Source organism: Xiphophorus hellerii, chromosome 22 (genome assembly GCF_003331165.1).
Source record: "Xiphophorus hellerii strain 12219 chromosome 22, Xiphophorus_hellerii-4.1, whole genome shotgun sequence".
In the NCBI taxonomy this organism is placed as follows: domain Eukaryota; kingdom Metazoa; phylum Chordata; class Actinopteri; order Cyprinodontiformes; family Poeciliidae; genus Xiphophorus; species Xiphophorus hellerii.
The window spans coordinates 27,807,127-27,830,277 of record NC_045693.1 but is presented as its reverse complement, the minus strand read 5'-3'; the positions used below and the strand labels follow the sequence as shown (position 1 = coordinate 27,830,277).

Sequence of the window (23,151 nt, the reverse complement as noted above, 5' to 3'; positions counted from 1 at the left end):
GACAAAAACAAATAAAGTTCTAATTTACTTCATCTTTTTAGACAAAAATATTTGTCAAATACATTCTATTTAGAAGTAAACAAAGTGTTTCCTGAGATGAAATCCGGTCTCAACAATTAATGCTCACAAATAAAATGGATTTGCAACAGACAGCACTAGTAAAAATAATGGCCAGGTCCTGGTGCATTATTTGTTGGATTTAAAACAGGCACCCACCTGATTTTCGAGCTCATACTTGTGTAGCTCCTCCAGAACAAAACCAACTTGGTTGTCTGTGAGCAGAGAGGCTATATTTCCTCCCAGGTTTTTGCAGTAGTGCTGTGCGTTATCGTAGCTCTCTCTGCTGGAGTTGATCCTCAGGCAGACGTCCCCGACGTGGTACCAGCCATCCCCACAAAGCTGCCCTAGGCACACAAATAAACACAGCTCTACTGCTTTTGCTCTCTATATGTTAGAATTCATATATGAGAAAAATGGCTGTCTAACCCCTGACTTTTTCACCAAAGCTGAAGCTAACTACTAGTTCAAGCTTGGCCTAGTCCCTAGACCAAATCAAGACCTAACCAAATCACTTGGATTTGGTTAGGTCATTTAATCTTCAAACAACACAAATCTCACAAATCCCAGCCAGAGCATCAGGTACAAAGTGTTTGAAAAAGATATAAAATAGTTGAAAGAAAAAATAAGGGCTGTTTACATGACAACTTTCTGAGGGTAAGCGTGCATATATGCTAATCCTTAGCATGCTGCCCTACAAACAGCTAGCAAACGTCACTTTTTCACACATTTGTGAAATTTCTACATCATATCAGTATGACATAGCATTTGATTTATGGTAATATAAAAACATTAACAGTAACATTTGGTAGTTCATCATGCCACAGAATGCTGTGTAATTTCCTGTGTAATTTCCAAAGCCACATTTAGTGAAACCCCATTCCACAGTAATGGTAAAAATTAAAATTACATTAAAATGATTTTACTTGAAAAACAGTATTAAAACAATTATAGGCCTATTTTAAAAAGTCTGATTACATATTTAGGTATTAAGACAAAACAAGCAAACAAGCAAATTAGCAAAGAACAATTTCCAAGTGGGCTACATCTCAAAACTTTAGAATATTGTAAAAAGTTTCATACTTTTTGTCACTTATTTCAAAAACTGAAACTCATATTACACAGAGTAAAATATTTCAAACTTTTATTTGTTGTCAGAATTTGGTGTCTCAATTTTCATATTACATATAATCAATTAGAATTTTTTTTTCATGTCGAGCTTTTTAAAAATATGTTTATTCTTATGCAATAGGTCATGCACTATTTCCTCTTGCATGAATTACTGTACCAGTTTTTTCAATACCTGTAGGCCAAAAATTACAAGAAAAATAGACTTGAAATATTTCACTTTAAGTGTAATGAAATTATAAAATAAATTCATTACACTTACATAAACTTTCGATTTCTGGAATAAGCGAAATAGTGAACATTTTATTAGATTCTATTTTCTTAATCCACAGGTATGCTACATTTTCTCAGTAGCAAATGGATTAATTTATGAAACACACAAACTTCATTGTTCTCATACTGGTCACTATAGAAGGAAAATATTCTTTAGTTGTTTATTTTGGTCTCAATGACTAATTGCATTAAGACCTGTAATGGTTTCCATCACCAACCTTTGAACCAACAGAGAAGAAAATACCTGCATTCTTCAGTATTTATAAAGATAACAGTAAAAAGGCAATATCTGACAGGAACAGAAGGAGAAATATGGATGACTGGAGGAAAAAAAATAATAGCACAAAAATAAAGAATTTAGATAGACTGGGTTATAGTTGTGAAAAAAAAACAAAAATAAACACATCAGATCATTTAGAATAATCTTTCACAACAGTGTGTCTGAAGAAAAGGCCAGAGCTGCCACGATGGCGGCGCTACTCCCTTCTCCCCTAAACATTACCAGTCTTACAACCAAATACATCTCCAGGTGGAATTACAAGAGATGTCAGAGCGTCACACTAATGGTTTCACACACAAATACATTTTCATTTAATTTGTGAAGTCAATGACCCATCAAAAGGTTCCATACTAAATGATGCTATAAGTTCTGGTTACAAATGCAGATTCCAGAGATACGACAGGTGGTTAGTCATGGGTGTACAGAGGCTGTTCCACACTCACTGGGGCAGAAAAGACTAACTACTCTACATACACAACAAAACAACAAAGTTAAGCAGTCTAATGATAAGAAGCTGAAGGAACAAAAACGTTAACACCATCACAAATAATGGATGCTGACTTCTGCCTACTGGTCTCTTAAACATATAAAGCATATGGGAAATGATAACAGACCATAGTACCAAAACCTGGAATACCCTTGGATCTTCAATAAGAATCTAAAAAATATTTGCATCTGGCTAGATTACATCTCCTCCAAACTCCAACGACAATAGTTCCAATCCTGTAGCAAAAGGAAATGATGTCACAGTGAGATTGTTGGAGAATCTTCGAAGGTGGTAGAAGCTAACAAGTTAGTCAGATGTACACTGCATCAACCCACCAACTGAGGGTCCATCACAACTTTTTAAAACAATTGTAAGACCTGGAAAGCACAGGAACTTTCTATCTTCAGTGAAGCTGAACAACCAATCCAAGTGTATATATCATCTTGGCAGAGATAGAACAGACTGGTAAGTCACAGCTGGCCTGGCGGACTGAGAGCCTCAACCAATGTAGCTTCACATAGAAACAGGGACGTTGTTTGACTGTTGCAGCAAAATCCTTCACATGCTCCAAGGGGCTTGCTTTTCGGAGAAAAACACATTTTTTCTCTCTTTTTCTATGTACATTAAAAAATGTAATGACTCAGAGCAGAAGGTAAAGAGTATCAAAGAGAACACTGGCTACAATTATTCTGAGGCAATCTTTAGCCTAACACTTCGTTAGCCATGCTCAAGAACTTGTTTTTTAAAATTTTGAGGCTAATGTTGACATTGGTGCCACCTGCTGATGTGGGATATGAATTACATGTTTTTTTGTTTTGTTTTGGGGGTTTTTAATCCCAGAGTGTGTAGTCACAGATTTCAGTGACAGGAAACAGTAGTTAGCAGTGTCCTAAAACATCCTCACTATTAAAATCATTATATTAACAAACTTTTCTTGTCAAAAATATTGCTTTATGTTGCCAAGACGTGTGACAGAAAAAGTTAGTTTTGTTAAATGGTAATATCTTGGAGCTAAAACTAGGGTGGATGTAAGTCTACAGCACTTATCAGACCAACAAGAAGCCAACTGAGCACATCAAAAAAATCTACCAGTAGGTGGCGGTACGAGATATTCTAAGAATTGAATATATTAAGATCAATTCACAGGTGAATTTGATTTAGATACTTTTGATTTTATTCTTCTTTATTTGAGGTTGTGAGTTTATTTATAAGTTTTGTAAGGACTTTCCATGTTGGCTTTAATATAAAAATGTTATTTCTATCTTAGCAAGCAATAATATGATAATAGGGATGGATTGAATGCTGCAAGTCAGTAACTCAATGCAATCTGCTCGTTTTCCTGAAATAGAAACTTTTAATCTACTTTGAATAATAAACAGTGCCTACTGTACTGTTTGACAACTAGGATCAACTGGAACGTATGTGTGATTGAACTGGAATGATTTTTGTTGTGAATTGGTGCTTTATGAATAAACTAATGCAAAAAAAGACATTAAGAATTTATGATAAATAGGTTGATTCAAGGGGGTTTAGGGTTAGGGTAGGGTGTAAAGTGTTTTTTTTACTTTGTTCTTTTCCAAGATTCTACATTAAAACACAAACCACATGAATTTTTAATCATTAATAAAGTGTTTTGATGAATGTGTGTCCTCACCGGGCAGCACCTGGCACTCCTGCTGCTGCACCTCCCACTGACAGTTACTGTTCAGGGAGCAGCTCCGGCAGTTGGCCAGTCGGAAACACTCCTGCTCCTCCCGTCGCTTGCACCTGGACGAGTCTCTCACTGACTTCTCACAAAAACAGAGAGAGAGAATGAGGAAACAATATTAGTTCACTTCCAAGTTTTTTATTTTCAAGTAAATACAATAAACCCAGAGAAATCAATACAGCGCGCTGCGACGCACTGAAAAATGAATAAAAAGTGATGGGCGTGGTGAATGAGAAGTCAAACAGAGCATGCAGAGTGAAAAATGAAATCAATATGAGCATTTTATACTGAGATGAAGTTTTTATTGAAGAATTCATTCTGGAAGATGGGGCAGTTTCAGTTCAGAGAGTAAAATAAAAAGCTTCAGCAAACACAAGGGAAATTATTTTTATTCAAACAAAGTTAGCAAACATAACATATATACTTATTGTAAATGTAAGTATCATCTGGTCTTTACCGGCTCTAAAATGATTGAAATCTAAGCTTTAGGGGACAAAATCCTTGACAGATTGAACAGCACTATGTGAAAAAACCAAGTGTACTTCATGACTAAACAGCAAGCAGTAAAACTTTGGCAGGGGATGTAGCTCTTGTTTTTGAGGACTGCATGCTCTGTCCTTTGCAAGACTTTGCTGGGGGAATCCAACTCGTGACAAATATCATATCAATCATACAATTGTTGTAAATGAGTTTATAACTTTGTCCAAATGGATGCGCATCAGTGACTGCCTATCTATGGTCGATGATGATGTTCTTTCACGTTGGCATTGTGTTAGCACTACCGCTAACAGTAGTCATTGAGGCACGCTGCCCTGTGTGTTTCAATGTCATACCAATAATATTATTTGAACTAAGTAAAGTAGTAATTTCATTTGTTGATTTAAATAGACTTTTTATTTCTGTAATGCCAGTGTTAATTTTGGCAGATTTCAGCTATAAATATTTTTTGTTTGTTTACTAAAATGTTTTCCATTTAAATATCATTCATGACTAAATTACAATATTCATTCTTTATATTAAATCAGTGTTTCCAGAAAATGGAACGCCACTAATCTCCATATAAACTCAAATGATGTAAAACAGGTTGCAGCTGAACAGAAAAATAAATATTCTCTATATTGTAAAATAATACACACATGTCCCCTCCTTCGCGCGCCATGCTTCCACAAGCTGAGCTGATGTTCAGACAACATGGATGGAGGTGGAGACAGAGACAGAGCGCCGCCGTGCTGCTGGGCCAGTTCCAAAGTCAGCTACACAAAATCAGAAACATTTATGGTTTCACATTCAGATGCAGCCAAGCAAACACAGAGAGAAAAACAACAGAGGCACACACAGAAAGACAGACAAAGAATTGTTCAGATTAAAACCAGAGAAACAGAACAAATGAGTGAAATGCTGAAGATGAACACAAAATCATTTAACAGTGGTATATCAATCATTCATCTGTTTTAAGGCACTTTTAACTTCTATTATTTTCTCATATTTCTTCCAGCACAACTATCAGAAAGTATAGCAGGATGTACTGTTTTTAAAACTTTTAACCAATAACCTTTGTGAACTGACCACGGTGCAGTTGCTCGAGGCGGAGATGCACTTCCTGTCCTCACACCACTGGCAGCCCCGGGTGTTGGCTGTGCAGCTGGCGCAGTCTGAGAAGCGAATGCACTGTTCGTCTGTGCTGTCTGCAAGAAGAGCAACACAGGGTCGTCAGAATATAGTAACGTTTTACCAGAGTAGAACACCACTTTGGTTAGCCTTCTGACTGGAAGATCAGTTGGTTTTTATGGAAATGTCAATCAAAAAAGCAGGTTATGGATGGTTATTTCCTCACTTATGGGCCCTTTAAGCCATCACTTTTTATAAAGAGTAAACATCCTACGATAAAACTGTTAAAAACTAAAACCTGTCACACTGTTACGTATGTGCCTGTTATTGTAATGAAGGCCAAGAGACAACACAAGCCGCAAACTCCCTTACAGAATTGATGTAACTTTTAGCTACTTCCTTGTGCTATTCTATGGTGTCTGCACAAATGATGTTTGACTTACCTCAGGACACTTTTAATCTGAAAATCCAACTGGTATGTTTTAGGGATGGGCATTTGTCATATTGTTTATCATTTTTATTCAGTTGTTCTGGATCTGAGCTCTATTTTATGATATAATTTTCAAAATACTTTTCATTTAAACCTGCAATACGATGGAGGAAGTAGAACACAAAGAAGTAATGCTTTAACTACATCTGGTTCAGGATTATCCTAATTAGTTTAAAACGAACTGATTGGAGCATTGATGACCTCTGTTCTCATAATTACAATATGCAAACAAATTTGAAAATCAAAGGCTTTCAGAATACTTATAGTCATCATGAAACAATCAGCCTACTGGGAGTGAAGCTTGTCTTAGACAGAAGGGTTTTATGGTTTTGGGAAGACATACAGTAGATGAATAGAAACGATAAACAGAGTGGACCTACCGGGTCGTGCAGGGCAGAAAGAAGCCGGGACGATGTGATCGTGCTGTTTGGACTCCCATGGGAGACATCTGCTTTTCACCCAGAGGCAGCGAACTCCCGGCCCAGCCGCCGAACACAGAGTTGGGGACGAGAAGGCTTGGCAGGACGGAGGGTTATAGGCCAGCACGTCATTCAGAAGCAGACCCGAAAAGCCTCCGAAGACGTACATGGAGCTGGAAAACCCAGATAATAACAGTTTAGGAGAGATTTGTGTGAGAAGGAGGAAACGCGGCCAATCTTAAACAGGCACAGATGAACACAGGTAGAAAACATTAAAAGGCAGCAGAAAGGACCTTTAGAAATCAAAAGGACTTTATGGTTTGAAGCCGGCCTTCTGAAGTTGAAAGCTGACATTTTTGTGGTCATAGTTGACTCTTTGAAGAGTGAATGTTGTTAAAGGATCAGGTCACCATTTCAAATGGAAGAAAGAACATCCCCTCATATTCTGATGGATTTCTTGAAGCAGACATCTAGTTTTTATTTAGAGCTGACATTTACAGGCAGCCCTACCCTAAAAATGAACCAGTTGAACCTTTGAATTCTTGAAGGGTTGCAATTTGAATTCAAAATAAAATTGATCAGCACCAAGGCTGTGTGTTCAGTGACAAAGGAAGCAGCCACACAATGTAATGATGTCATGAGTCGATGTTGAGAGCTAAAACCAACCAAACCCTGAATTTCTGTAGAGAAACTGTGAAGCAGGAACTGTATCTCCATATAGAGGCGCTTCTAAACAAAGAGCTTCACAGGATGTAAAGAGCGGGAGGAGAGGCAGCTAAATATAACAAGCACCAACAGGGATGAAGCCGCAAAACAAGAAAAACCACAGACTCTTAAAGGGTACTGAAGAAGCTATGAGGACATCCAGAGGAGACGTCAAGGAAACTTTAAAGGTGAACACTGCTTTCAACATTCTTCAGGAAAGTACGAGAGACCCACCCATTGCTGACCACAGCAGAGTGTCCGAAGCGGTTGACATCTCTGTGGAGTCCTGGTCTAGGAAGGACTGTCCATTTATCGCAAGCTAAAAGACAACAAGAAGGAGAAAAAGGCGTTTCTATACATCAAGTCAAGTTTATTTGTACAGCAATAAGGCGGTTCAAACTGCTTTATATCAGAAAAAACATAATACAGTCACCAATTATGAAACAAGAAATAGTTGTTACATTTTGTCAAATGCCATCATTAAAATTATCAAGCAAATACACATGGAATATGTTGGTCAATGTTCCATTTGCTACTAGTCCAATGGAACATTTGTAACTCCAAACAGGCGGGGGTTTTTAACTAAAAATTCAAATCAAGTTCCAACATTATAACTGCACTGATGTTTGTGGTTGAAACTTAAAAAATGGTGTATGAAGACTAACACAGTATAAATCATCATCATATTTGACATCAAATTTAGAGATAATAGATCAAGAGAAATACTTTACATGGAACAAGACTCAAGATTCAACTCATAAGAATATTTTCCTAACCTTGTATCAAATTTTATGGCTGTAGAATTAAATGTAAAAAAATTAGACAATCTTAAATATGACTCAGTAAAAGCCCTTCTCTCTTATTTTTGCCTTTGTGTGCAAAGGCAAAAAGCAGCAATATTATTGCTCCTTTTTGTATTTTTCCCCATTTGTATTTTACAGCTCTGTGATGTTTTAATGACAAAGGCGTAATTAATGTGGAAATGACAGGATCTGCAAGTGTGTAAGACAGTCTTCAGAGAAAATGTGTCATCTCAACATTTAAGGCATCACTGCTCATCACTGGGAAAGTTTGAGACACCGGATTGCTAATGACCTCGTTAGCGGCTGTTAATTGAGAGTTTGTCTTTAAAGAGAGAGACGCTGCAGAGGACACTGCAACAGCTCATAACTGTGAGACTTGTGGGTTTGTTTTCAACTCCAGGTTGCAGAGCAATCTGTGTATTAGGGTGCATTCACACCAGCCGTGTTTAGTCCATTTTAATTCAACTACAGTCTGTTTGCCTAGAAAGTCTGGTTTGTTTGGTAGAGAATGAATCAATCCAACTCTAATGCGAACCAAAAAAAGCAAACTCTGGTCCGCCAATAAAATCAGGTCTCTGTTCGGTTAAAATGAACTCTGATTGGTTCGAATGCATATGTGTATACAAGTGGACCTGGGAACATTTCAAAAGCAGGAAGCGGACTACAGCGCAAGGCATTCTGGGTAAAAATCAGGGATGGAGGGCTTGAGGCCAGTCTTGGTTTGGTTTTGTTTTTTGTTTTATTTTGACCATTATTAGTTTAATACCAAGAAGTAGCTTTGGTTGAGTAATTAACTATTTTTCCATTAATTTTTCCTATTTTGTGGTGTAGAGCTTCATACTTATGGCATAAATTTACAAGTCTAAGGTGTAATATTACAAATGTCAGACAGAGAATCTCAATGGGCAACAGTTTAATCCTTAACAACTTGACTTGGTTTGGGGCAAAATAAGCTATTATTCATCATTGAAAAGATTGGGTTTTTTTTAAAATAATTTGCCAGTTTAAAGGTCGGAAATTTGTGTTTTACCAGTAACTTCTGGTAATCTCAGGAGAGTACATGAGTCAAGCAAACTTGGTATCTACTCAGAGGATTAGGTGGTCAAAAAGACCATCATTTAGACTTATTTTCTATCAGGCTGTTTTGCTTGTGTCCAGCAGATCTTGGCAAAAACTGAAACACATTACTAACCTCTAATTTAATACAATTATTGCAAAACGCTGCAGCAGCCAAGTGTCTGCACTGCATTCAAGAAGCTCAGTAATTTGGCTGCTTTTTATAACAGGTGAAAAATGGGAAGTGAAGCCATAGAGGACAAAGCACTACCAGTTCCAATTAAAGTTCATTAACCAGAATCAAATCCTATTACATTGCAAAGGAGTCAGAACTTTCTGTGTCTGTGAACAAAAATGTCCAAAAAGTCTTCAGATATCAGCAGACTAAAAAAAGTTGTCAGAGTTTATAAGGACTACAGATAAATAAAAATAAGAAATATGAAGGTAATCAGTTGCTAAATTGACTTCAATCACCTACTAATAATGTTGAGAACATCCAGATCCAAGTATATTTTTAAATCCTCATGAATTCTGTTCCTCAGTGTTGCAGGGACACAGATGTTTTGTCAGCTAAGCCTTAATACAACCTGCAACGTCCTGAATTGCACTGGCACATCTGCCATTTTGATCATCGCTCAGCAGGATCTCTAGGTTTGCATACAAAGCCCAGCTACGACTAATATCCAGCTCAAGCATGCAGTACGTGGTGCTAAAACTTCAGTGGCTTTTAAGTGATGCCACTTGGAACTTGGAGACCTAAAATAAGCATACTGGTTCCACAGGGAATGCATATCGTGGGAGTTTCTTTCCCTGAGAACAAGCAGCAGTTTGTTTTTTATAGCTGTGAATTTAAGGCAAATGACTTATTGTTTAAATATAGATGTGTTTTCTTGTTTGCAGTTTTTCATAATTTCACATACATATGTGAATGAAAATTACTTGTGGGATAGTCAAAATAGACAATATTTTCAATTAAAAACCCTTTTTGCTTCTTATTTTTTAAGGAGATATGTGAGCCCAACAACAAAGATATTTTTATTGCTTTTAAATTACTTAGGTTATTCAACCATCAGATTGGTGCAAAGTGCTATTACACCCATTCAAGTGTTTAATCACTGATCATTCACTGAACTTCTTTAGACTGTGGACGCTGGGGTTACCATCAGGGATGTCTGTGCTGTGCTACATATTTAGCATTGAGATGCTATTTCAGGCTTGAGTAGTTTCACCAATATGCTTACTTCTTTTATCATAACTTGAACACAACAGTAGTCTTTTCCAGGGTCCTATCGGGTTATTTTTTGAAGCACAAAATAACCCTAACCCAGTGGGTCGATAAGGTCTCATCATCATTTAAAAAAGGTGGTTGAGATGTTAACGTAAACCCTTGGGCCAATCAATGAATGAAGTCTGCTGCCAATCAAATCACTTGTCTGCAATAACCAGCTAGGTCTGGCTTGTATCACCTCTGACAAGGTTCCAAAAAATTAAGAGAAAACACAAAGGGAGAAGAATCTGGACAGGGCTGACTGGGGAAGAACTAGGTTAAAACCACGGCCAGAGAAAAGGGGCTCTGGAAGGTTGAGGGTTATTGTAAAGACAAAGAAAACATGAAATATCACTTAAGCCTGTCACACCGTCCAGAAAAATCTGTTATGGTGACAGGCCTAAAATTACGATACACATCAGAAATCACAATAAATTAAATGCTTATTGTAATATTACTTTTAAGCCATAATTCCCAGCCGAATCAGATGTCATGGATTTACTTATAAGATTTTTGCCGTTATCAAAACCAAAAACATTTACATTTGTGAATCCAAACCCCCTCCCTCTTTAGAAAGTTTCAGATGCATTCCAAACGTCATCTGACAGTAGCTGCAGCTAAAAACTTTCAGTAACATTTCATCTTCAAGTTCCATTTTCTTCGCACTGGATACACCCAGTTTTACCAACATGACGTGGGTGTGAAACTGCTAAACTGAACGCTTAGCACACATTCCATAAGCCACACACATACACACACACGCCCCCACACACAGCACACAGATATATATAACCCACATTTCAACAAAGATTTTAATTTCCTCTCAGGATATGAGAAAATCTTTGTTAATAATGCATGGTGGGACAGAGAACGTAATCGCCAGACCAGATCGAAGCAGGCAGGCAGGCAGGCATTCTGATTGACAGGTTGATCTGATCTGCACTACTAGGGGACTTGATGAAGAAAGCCAAGAGGAGGAAGAAGAGGAGAACCAAACAGCATCACCCCCCGTCGCCATCTTAAGAAACAAGCTTTCAGAGAGTATTTGAGTTTGTGGCTGTTTGTGTGCAGCAAACAGTGTGTGGGTGTCAAGTTGGAGAGGGCCGTATTTTTTCATCAGAGTTCATTTCCCCCCAAATCTAATTAGAAGCGTGAGGGTGGCAGAGTTGTTGTGGGGGAGGACAAGGGGGGAAAGCTGAAGGGAGAGAGGGGAGAATTAAATCCAAATGATTTAAGTGCTTTCCATGTCAAGCAGAATCTAATGTGTGGCAGTGGAGGAGCAGGAGATGCTAATAACGTCATGTCGCCCCTCCAAGGTTAGTGCAGCGAAAGAACAAAAAACAAATTAGCACGCCGATCCACCGCTTGCAGCATGCACAGGACGGCACAGAGGGAAAGAAAGAGTAAATGAAGACGAAAGCAAGGATGGTGGGAAGTTGCTTCTGCAGGTTGAGCTAATTAACCATGTCCTGCAGAGATGGTCCAGAGGGCAGAGGGTCTTCAGAAGAACTTCACTGAATTCAATACAAGTTTTCTTTTTTTATTCATCTTCTTGCTGGTGGCCTCATGGGAGTGAAAATGTTGGACCACACAAGATGACAGGACTCCCTGAGTAAAAACAGGAGTTCAGACCGGACAACAGATTGATGGGGAATAAAATGAAAAAACAAAGTACAATGAATTAATGAACATTATCATACTAGGACTCAAATAATGAATCCTAGAACACAACTAGGACTCATTATTTGGTATGGTGTTAGAACAAGACATATTATTGTGCTGTTTTTACACGTACTTGTTTGATCAAACCCCTAAAAACCACAAGAAGATCTGACTGGTTTTGTTTTCCTAAGGAAAACTAACTAGGACAAGCTTAACATCAGAAAATCCTCGAAGTCTGCAGAATATTTTCACATTAGTGTAAGACTGAAAATTGGAGTTATGAAAATGTAAAATGTTTTGGAAATATTTTATTTTGAAAGGCTCCCCGGACGGGGAGAAGAGCGAACGTTGGGTGACAGCTGAGTGCGGGGACAGCTGATGTTTTTTATTTGTTCAATCACATAAGTTTTGCCTCAGTAGTGAATGTCTGTATGGAAATGATGTTTTGGTACTTTTTTCTGTCTACAACAGCAAAATAAATTACACCTACCTTACCCTGTGAGGTGCTTAGAGAAACCTCACAGTTGCTCTCAGCACTGTCTTGGGCTGGAGGAAATTAATATTTTTCATTTGTATAGATTATATCTATTAACATACTTCACACATTTTTATTTAAATATGTTATTATAAATTAGTTTTCACACGACTGATTTTTATTTGCCCCCATGGCCACTTGGTGCCCTTTTTGAAATGTGAGATGCATTACTCATACCACTGACAGAAATAGAAACCGAAATAGATTTGTAAATATTTTTATTTATTTTATTTAGCCAAAAAAGTTATTTATGATTGAAAGCAAGACATGAATCAGTAGATAATACAATAATGTAAAAGGAGTGTCAATTAAAAATAATTTAGGTGCCAAGTAAATAGTTATGTCTTCCTAAACAATCCATGAAAAAAAAATTTGGCTTTACAGTGACAGTAAAGCATTTTAATAATTGCTGACGATTTATCTTTAGTGATGAGCTCCAAGTGTTTGAGGTTGGAAGGACCTCCTAGTCTTTAACTCACTTCATGACATCAGCCACCACCCCTGTAATGAAGGTTGTACAAAATCTGCCTGGAGCCAAATTTTTTCTTCATTCCACCTGAAATTAAGTTTGAAATCAATTAAACTTTTCTTGTGTGTTTTCTTGATACAAATCTTCCCTTTGCATATCTTTATGTCTCTTGCAAATGAATAATTCATGACATTTATAAAAACTGAGGAAGTTAATGCAAAAGCACTGGACATATAAAGACATATATTTACACTGAACCCTAATAGAAAAAACACCATTGAATCTGAGAAACTTAAAACTGTGAAGCTATGTAATGTTTACCACTTTTAATTTAGCTTTTTATTCTCAGTCTTATTACTTGCCTCACCTTTACTGTCTTAAGGCAATTCTCTTTTGCAGCAGTGTGTGCTTTCTTTTCTCTCCCTAAATCCCTGCTTCATTTATTCTTTATTTCTAACTCTACACATACCTCCAACCCCCAAATACTCTTACTCCCTTATTTCATCTGCATCCTCAAAATCAGAACTTTGTGTTTTGTGCTGCAGAGAATAGTAGGAAAAAATAGCAGACAAAACTAAAAGTGAGAGTCTGATTCAGAACAACAATGAGTCATTAGATATTACAATGTATAATATCAGAGTCTTCTTCTGATTGGAGATTTAACAATAGTGCTCTGTCTGTCCTCCATGCCACTTTATTGATCTCAAGATATTCAACTTGAGTTCAGTGGTTGAAGCTTCCTCTTGCCTCAAAAATATGCAAAACAACTCAACTCAGAAAAGAAAAATACTTTCCTTAGTTTTTTTTAATACATAGCATGTCCAAGCAACCTAATAAACAACAGCGCACACATGCAAACAGATTCTTTTTAGAAGCAAACCAAATACCTGCTTTCTTGTTTAAGTATTGGTAACTAGATATTAAAAAATGCTAAATAGGGCCTCCAACCTGTGGTGACACTTACACTTTTAATCCAAAACATGTACTGTAGGTTTAATACAAGTTCATAAGAGAGGTGGCAGTAGACCTTTGAACAACATCTTGAAGAGTGAGAAGATGCCTGAGAACTGGAAGAAAAAAGTGTTCTGGTGCCAATTATCAAGAACAAGAAGGTGGACTGAATTGGGGGCAATTACAGAGGAATAAAGCTAATGAGTCTTACAATGAAGCTGTAGGATAGCGTAGTGGAAGCCAGGCTAATGTCAGAAGTGAGCATTTGTGAGCAGCAGCATGGTTCCATGCCAAAGTAGAAGAGTGCTACAGACACAAGTTTTTGCTTTTAGGTGTCTTTAATTTTAGAGAAAGCGTATGAAAGAGTAGTGAGAGAAAAGCTGTGGTATTGCTTGAAAAGGTCCAGTGTGACACAGAAGTACATCAGAGTGGTGCAGAACATGAATGATGGCTGTGAGACAGCAGTGAGGTGTGCTGTAGGAGTGACTGAGAAGTTCAAGCTGAAAGTAGAACTTCATCAAGGATTGGTTCTAGGCCACTTCTTGTTTGTTTTCGTGATGGACAGGTTGACATATAAAGTTAGACAGGAATCTGGATTATGATGTTTGCAGATGACATTGTGATCAGCACTAAGAGGTGGAACTATAACTGGAAAAAAAAGGATTGAAGCTTCAGCTTGCAGCAAGACAGAATACAAATATGTAAATGAGAGGGACACAAGCAGACTGGTAGAAGAAAAGAAGGTAGAGGACCATAAGTACTGAAGGTCAAAAGTCCAGATCAACAGAGAGTGTGGAAACGCGGTGAAGGAGTGTGTTCAATCTGGTTGGAATGGGTGGAGAAAAGTGTCAGGTGAGATGTGTGATTAAGGGGTATGAGAACGAATAAAAGGGAAGACTCCTACTGTGTAGGAGACAGTGGTGAGACTAACAATTTATCGTTTAGAGACAATACCAATGAGGCCTTCAAACTCAAGACATAGAGATACAATAGTTATAGTATCTCTATGATTATTGCCACAGAGAAGTAAAAGAAATTTGGAAAACAGTTCTTATGATTTTTCTTTGGTATTAGTGTCTGGTGCAGACTGAAGGTCCATTATGACCACAACAGTAGAATTTGCACTTTGACTCTACACCAGATATCTTAAGTGGAAACTAACATAACCAACTAAAACCGTCAATTGAAAAAGTTAAGAGATCTGGGCATATATCTGATTAATTCCTTTTTAGTTTCAGCATATTAACTCAATATGTATTTTATAACAAATCTCCTGCATTGCAAGAACTGAAGACTCATTGCCAGAATTCTCCTCCATGTTCTGTTGTGTTCAGGCATTTTTTACTCTGCAGTAATGGGCCACTTTCTGAATAAATAAGCATTCATCTTTCTTGAGTTGATCTCTGTTCCCTGCTGCTTTGCTCATGTACAGAAATGCTGTAATCCCTCTTGTCCTCTCCCAGTGTTTTCCTCGTCTTTCTCTTCTCTGTCTTGACAAGAGGTGCAAACACTCTTGCCATCTGCTCTATGATGCAACTGGGTTTTACGTAATGAGATCTTTAATCATCCATACCATTCCTGAGTTGCATGGTCTGCAGCCCCCACACTCTGTTTATTTGCAGTGTGTCCTGTCTGGATGTATTTTTGTTTGTTTTGTTTTACAAGGGATTTCATTTGTACGGAGCCCTCTAGGGGACATGGGGAATTTTTTTTCTTTTGCGTTACCTCGCAATACTTTTGCGTTCCCTCGCAAAACTTTTGCGTTCCCTCGCAAAACCTTTTGCGTTCCCTCACAATACTTTTGCGTTCCCTCGCAAAACTTTTTGCGTTCCCTCACAATACTTTTGCGTTCCCTCGCAAAACTTTTTGCGTTCCCTTGCAAAACTTTTGCGTTCCCTTGCAATACTTTTGCGTTACCTCGCAAAACTTTTGCGTTCCCTCGCAATACTGTACTGGTCAGCTATGCAGCATAATTGAATACTGTAAGCCTTTCTTACGGTGGGCGCCGTACTTTATGCATATTATAAGGTTATGTGAGGTTTTTCCATGAATGTTAATATCTTTTTGTGAAATATCTGAAGTTTTATATCTTTCTTTAGGATAGAAATTGGCACCACAAACCTACGATACAAACAGAAACTTTCCGTAAGTAGGAAAGAAATAAAAATACATCCTAATTTGGACTATTTCTGAGTTACTATCGCGGGTAATAAATCATCTGACAGTTTTGATTGTGTCTCTGTTGTGTTCGTAGTCTGAATGGTTTAAAGAGCTGCTTTCAGTGCCGCTCCATCTTAGCCTTAACAGACATAAACATACAGTAAAAAATCGATTTTCAATCAGTGTTTTGCATCAAACAGTTTTTATTATTAAGTTTTTATTATTAAAAACACGACAAACTAATGATGGTAAAGGGCCGAACTGGGTTAACTCGGGGAATCTCATCTGTCCGTGTATCAATCAACTCCAAACCTCTTCTTTGTTCTGTCACAATTATCGATTTATTCCATTTTGATGATTATGCTCCAAACTTTGCAAGGACTGACCGCCCCGCTCACCGCTTCTTAATACACACAAAGCCAGTATCCTTCCCATTCATACCTGGTGACGTCACTCTCACGTCGACACACCTAAGTGTCAAAGTCGCTTGCTCCTGTCATATCAATAATTACTTATTTCATTCATATGGCTCTTACAGAGCCTCAGTGAAAACTTGTTTATTATTATTAACTGTTTGGTGCAAAACACTGATTGAAAATCGATTTATTTTTTACTGTATGTTTATGTCTGTTAAGGCTAAGATGGAGCGGCACTGAAAGCAGCTCTTTAAACCATTCAGACTACGAACACAACAGAGACACAATCAAAACTGTCAGATGACTTATTACCCGCGATAATAACTCAGAAATAGTCCAAATTATATACATCTCTATATACTTATACATATACATTCTCAGTTGTAAAACTCTTACGCTATATGTCTAGTTATTGTACATCTATTTATTAATTGTTTAGGATAATTTTAGTTAGACTGTATCTTCTATTGTTACTCAATGTTAGTAACGCCCTGTCTTATATCACTGTGGGATAGTGAGAAACGTCATTTCGATTCCCTTGTATGTCTGGACATGTAAGAGGAATTGACAATAAAGCTGATTGATTGATTGATTGATTAAAAACATAGAGATTAAAAAAAAACATAGAGAAATTATAATGTATTTTTATTTCTTTCCTACTTACGGAAAGTTTCTGTTTATATCGTAGGTTTGTGGTGCCTTTCTATCCTAAAGAAAGATATAAAACTTCAGATATTTCACAAAAAGATACTAACATTCATGGAAAAACCTCACATAACCTTATATTAAAGCATAAAGTACGGCGCCCACCATAAGAAAGGCTTGCAGTATTCAATTATGCTGCATAACTGACCAGTACAGTATTGCGAGGGAACGCAAAAGTATTGCGAGGGAACGCAAAAGGTTTTGCGAGGGAACGCAAAAGTTTTGCGAGGTAACGCAAAAGTATTGCGAGGGAACGCAAATGTTTTGCGAGGGAACGCAAAAGTATTGCGAGGGAACGCAAATGTTTTGCGAGGTAACGCAAAAGTTTTGCGAGGGAACGCAAGAGAAAAAAAATTCCCCATTTCCCCTAGAGGGCTCCGTACATTTGCACTACAGTACTTTTTTTTTTTTTTTTTTTTTGCCCAAGATGGCGGCGCATGCAGTTGCAGCGGCCCATTGCTCTCTCGGTCGGTGCTATGTTTGGCTGCTTGTGTACGTGTTGATTTGTGTTCCGTACTCCTCATGTCGGACAAACAAAATATACAGTCGGGACGATCTCCTGACGATCAGTGCCCGCTACGAACTAGATGTTACAGCTGATTTTCAAAACTTGTTCAATATTCCGGGGAACATAGCGAGGAGCCCCGGCACGCCGTGGATCAGTGTTGTATAAAGTACTGAAATCTCAGAGTCAAGTAAAAGTACAAGTACCTCTCCAAAATACGACTTTGGTAAAAGTCGAAGTCACTGACTGAAATGTTACTTGAGTAAAAGTCTTAAAGTATCTGAAACGTCTTGTACTTAAGTATGGAAATTACTGTAAAAATGGATGTACTCAAGTAATGTAATGAAAAGTACAAGTAAAAAGTAAAACAAGGCAAGTGTGAATGACATTTCTTATATTTTGGTAAACTTGTCAAATAAACGTAAAATAATGTACCCAACCAAGTGCAGGCAAAATGAAACCTGCTAATAAATTGTTCCAGTTTTAAAGAGTAGCACATGTTAATGGTTTGTGGTTTTGAACTTGCATGCCTTTCCTATATTCGTTAAATTTAGTCTAAATTGCTATCGCTATGGCTTCTGTCCCCCATTGAACTAGGGTGACCAGACGTCCTCTTTTTCCCGGACATGTCCTACTGTTCAGACCTAAAAAGATGTCCGGGGGGAATTTAAAAATTGTCCGGGATTTTGGTCAACTGCCTCAAACACATTACATAGCTTACAGTGCATTATAGGGCACGGCGCTGCGTGTCACGTAATCCCTGAGCCGCGTCAGTGCGGGCAGCACTCTTCTGTGTTCGTCCCTCCCACCCACCCGCTGTAAGGTGTTCTGATTTCTGATTTCCCCAACAATGGGAGAAGCGAAACAGGTGTATCCTGTTGGAGGTGATGAACAAGCCCAGGCAAGCAGGCTACGGACTTTGTTCGGTAGCCTACTTGCTAATCAGTAGGTGGGGTCAAAACACTTTGTTTCTCTCTCTCGCTTTTTTGTAACGAGTAACTAAACCACACATTGAAAATGTATCGGAGTAAAAGTACGCAATTGAGTTCGGAAATATAGTGAAGTAAAAGTGAAAGTCATCAAAAATTTTCATACTCGAGGAAAGTATGAAGTACTCCAAAATATACTTAAGTACAGTAGTGAAGTATTTTTACTTTGTTACTATACAACACTGCCGTGGATTACCATCGCAGCAGGGAGGAAGCGTCGGCGGCGTAGAGAGAGAAGGCAGAAGCGGGGCTGCAGGGCCGGCGTGCTAGCTAGGCTATAGAGGCAACCACACAAACCACCGCTCCCCAGCCTGTTTCTCTCGAACGCCAGATCCCTTGCAAACAAGATGGATGAACTGAGACTACAGGCTGCATCTCACAGCGCAGTGAAGGACAGCTGTATTCTTCTGATCACGGAGACCTGGCTGCATCCAGACGTAACGGACTCTGCCATCGAGCTAGCAGGCTACACAGTACAGCGCCACAACAGAACGAAAGACTCCGGTAAGAGCAGAGGAGGAGGGCTTTATGTGTACATGAACAACACCTGGTGTACTAACACAGCGACTATCATCAGCCATTGCTCCCCTGACCTGGAGTATATGACTGTTAGATGCAGACCAATATGCCTCCCCAGAGAGTTCACCGTAGTCATGGTAACCGCTGTTTACATACCACCGGATGCTAATGCTAAAACAGCTATTGGACTTTTGCATGGTAGCACTAGCCATCTGCAGAGCATCTATCCAGATGCTGTGCACATCATAGCGGGGGACTTCAACCATGCAGACTTGAAGACAGCGCTCCCCAAGTTCCACCAGCATGTAAAGTGTGCTACAAGAGAGGCTAACACTCTGGACAAAGTCTACTCCAACATCAAGCTAGGCTACAGGGCTAGACCACTTCCTCACCTGGGTCAGTCGGATCACCTGTCCCTGCATTTAATTCCTGCTTATGCCCCCCTCAGGAAAACTGCTCCAACCATCACCAAAACCATCAAATCCTGGCCCGAGGATGCGACACAGCAGCTGCAGGACTGTTTCGACAGGACAAACTGGGATGTTTTTGAACATCAGGACCTGGAGGTTTTTACAGACAGTGTACTGTGCTATATCAAGAACTGTATTGACACTGTAGCTGTGGATAAACGCATCCGGGTCTTCCCAAACCAGAAGCCCTGGATGACTCAAGAGGTCCAGCGACTGCTAAAGACCAGGAATACCGCCTTCAGGTCTGGGGACAGGACCGTCTACAGTACAGCCCGAGCTAACTTGAAGAGCGGCATCAGAATGGCTAAGTCTGACTACAGGAGGAGGATAGAGGGCTACCTTGACAGCAACAACAGCAGGCAGGTGTGGCAGGGAATCCAGCATCTCACCAACTACAGGACCAACCTCGCAGCTGCGGAAGGCGACGCCACGCTGGCAGAGGAGCTGAACCTCTTTTTTGCCCGCTTTGAGGTTAAGCCAACAGAGGCAGCCACACTACACCAAGCGACCCACAACACCACACCCCTCGTTGTAGAGGAGCACTAGGTGAGGCGCACTACGGGCTGTCAACCCAAGGAAAGCTGCTGGACCTGATGGCGTCCCTGGACGTGTCCTGAAAGACTGCGCCGATCAGCTGGCTGGAGTCTTCACCAGGATCTTCAACCAGTCCCTAGCCCTGTCTACAGTCCCATCCTGCCTGAAATCTTCCACCATAGTCCCCATACCCAAGAAACCTCACATCTCTTGCCTCAACGACTACCGGCCAGTGGCACTAACGCCTGTGGTGACGAAGTGTTTTGAAAAACTGGTCCGGGGTCACATCACAGCACTTCTCCCACCTGGCTTTGACCCCCACCAGTTCGCCTACAGAGCCAACAGATCCACAGAGGACGCTGTGATCACGGCCCTCCATGCTGCTCTGTCACATCTGGAGCAGCAGGGGAGCTATGTGCGGATGCTCTTTGTAGACTACAGCTCTGCTTTTAATACCATCCTCCCTCACAGACTGGTGGACAAAGTGGGGGACCTGGGCCTCCCTCACTCCACCTGCATGTGGATTCTGAGCTTACTGACCAACCGACAGCAGAGAGTTAGGGTGGGAAAACATACATCCACTGCCCTCAGCCTTACTACTGGCTCTCCACAGGGCTGTGTGCTGAGCCCCCTGCTCTATTGTCTGTACACATACGACTGCACCTCTGCCCACCACAGCAACACCATCATCAAGTTTGCTGATGACACCACAGTGGTGGGGCTCATCTCAGGAGGCGACGAGTCCGCCTACAGGGGAGAGGTGGAGCGGCTGTTGCAGTGGTCCAGGGAGAACAATCTGCTCCTCAACAACTCAAAGACAAAAGAACTCATAATAGATTACAGGAGGAATAAAACGGACATTACACCACTAACCATTGGGGGAAAATGTGTGGAGAGGGTAGCTGATTTCCGTTTCCTGGGGGTCCACATTGAGCAGGGCCTCACATGGAACATAAACACCTTCGAGCTGATAAAAAAGGCCCAGGAAAGACTGTACTTCCTGAGGGTTCTCAGGAGGAACAACATCAAGGAGAAGCTGCAGGTGTCCTTCTACAAGTGCTCTATAGAGAGCATACTGACTTACTGTATCTGCGTATGGTATAACAGCAGCACTACGGCTCAAAGGAAAGCTCTCCAAAGGGTTGTGAATACAGCCCAAAAAATCATTGGCTGCCCTCTCCCCTCACTGGAGGACCTGCACAGCGACCACTGTCTAAGAAAAGAACAACACATCACAAAGGACACTTCTCACCCCGGACATTCTCTGTTCACACTGCTGCCTTCAGGCAGAAGATACAGAGCAATCAGAACAAGAACCAACCGTCTCAGAGACAGTTTCTACCCAATAGCAATAACAAAACTAAATGCAATCAAAAACAACCATTAATCATTGTTACGGCCCTGGGCCTTATGGGCTGGGTTGCAGGTGTCTTGTTGTCTGTCTTTGTGCTCCTCCCCTTTACAGGTGCTGCTGATTTTATTCATTTGGAGCACAGAGCATTTAAACCTGGCTGTCTCCACCTTCTGGGTCGCCTTCAGCATCCACTCTGCCTTGATGCTTGCGGTGTTTTGTTGCCAGGCCTCAGCTCCCCTCCTTTTGCACATTTGAGTTTGTCTTTGTTTTTGCACTTCAACAACTCCATATGCACTCATACACCACATCCAAGCATTTGCATTACACCACTGATACTGACATCCTCAATCCATTGTTGTTTGTGTTAATAAACATCCCTTTTTATGCACTTTAATCCCTGCATGATCTCCCGTTATTGTTATGACCCTGAGCCAGTCGTAACAATTGGGGGCTCGTTCAAACGGTTTTGTGAGTTATGTTTGGTTCGGTAAGTTTGACTTTTTGTCTTACCTTTGGTCTGATTTACGTTGTTTGAGCGCTTGTTTCGCGTTGGCTGTCTGGCTCGTTAGCGTTACGCTGAGACGCCATTTCTGTGCGTTTAATTGGTGACGGGGGACTCCCGTGACGTAATTGTCCTTATTTGGACTTGTGCGCTCTTGGGGGATATGCAGGTGGTTTGGATAACGTGCTGTATATTTTGTGATTTTGGAGCGGGATGCTTGTTCCATAGCTTTGATTTTAACGATATAGGTAAGTGTCAAGTTTTTAATGTGCACTAGTAAAGCGTTTTTGAGCAGGTGTCCCCTTGCAGGTTTTAGCGGCGTTTCCCAACAGGGGTTTCACCGCATTATTTTCTAGTGTGGAGGTACGGCGGGTAGAGCTTCCCTATCCCCTTTCCCTTCATCGGCTCGGGAGCATTCCATGGTTTCGAGGGGGTGACAGCCTGCTAGTCACCTTTATCGTACCACTGGTTTTTAAATGCATAAAAACCCATCGCTACGCCTCCCGAAGACTAGGGATGAGTTTGTAAGCTTCTTCGCTAGGCAGTTAGTGGGGACACACTGTGGGTGGTCATTTTGAGTTTTTATTGTGCATTAAATTGTCACTTGTCCGTCGTTATAAACTATGGATCAGGTTGAGGCTTTTAATGGTTAAATGTTTTGTAAATGTGTTAAGAGCAATTATAATGATGGCAGAGCAGTTATGATCTTGCCTCGAGTGTCATGTGAAAATGTGATCGGCACTTTTAGAAATTTAAAATTTGTTTGAGGTTGGTGTGTTAGAGCCTTGTCTAAACTCGTCTCCATTTTTAATGGCGACTGTCACTGGTTTGTCCAGTGAGCAGCAAACGGACTTGTTCAAGTTCAAGTTCAGTGGAAGGAAAAGTGTGCTTTGAGCCTGGTTGTGAAATGACGTTCTAGTGGAGGAGTTGATCCACGTTTTGTTTGAATCCCTTAAGAGTGTGGTAGTGGACCATACTGGGGTTGTTGTGGGTGTGACTCCTTGTTTTGTTTATTTGATGAGGAGAATCCTGAACACTTGGTTAAGCAGTGATGTGACCTTTTGGTGTTGTGGAGATATCGGCTCACTTTTGGTTTGAC

General features: G+C 39.9%; 1 protein-coding gene across 5 annotated transcripts in view; it reads right to left on the bottom strand.

Moving 5' to 3' along the window:
• LOC116712856 (attractin-like protein 1) overlaps nucleotides 1-23,151 on the bottom strand; it is a 191,756-nt gene that overhangs the window by 100,316 nt on the left and 68,289 nt on the right. For 3 of the 5 annotated variants that reach the window (XM_032552699.1, XM_032552696.1, XM_032552697.1), the window contains exons 11-16: nucleotides 7,390-7,474; nucleotides 6,412-6,623; nucleotides 5,500-5,618; nucleotides 5,070-5,186; nucleotides 3,880-4,012; nucleotides 217-404 (exon numbers count right to left, since the gene is read on the bottom strand). In XM_032552699.1, the coding sequence (XP_032408590.1) occupies nucleotides 217-404; nucleotides 3,880-4,012; nucleotides 5,070-5,186; nucleotides 5,500-5,618; nucleotides 6,412-6,623; nucleotides 7,390-7,474 (854 nt within the window). The remainder of the gene's footprint in view (nucleotides 1-216; nucleotides 405-3,879; nucleotides 4,013-5,069; nucleotides 5,187-5,499; nucleotides 5,619-6,411; nucleotides 6,624-7,389; nucleotides 7,475-23,151) is intronic. The other 2 variants (XR_004337700.1, XM_032552698.1) reach the window with 2 other exon arrangements.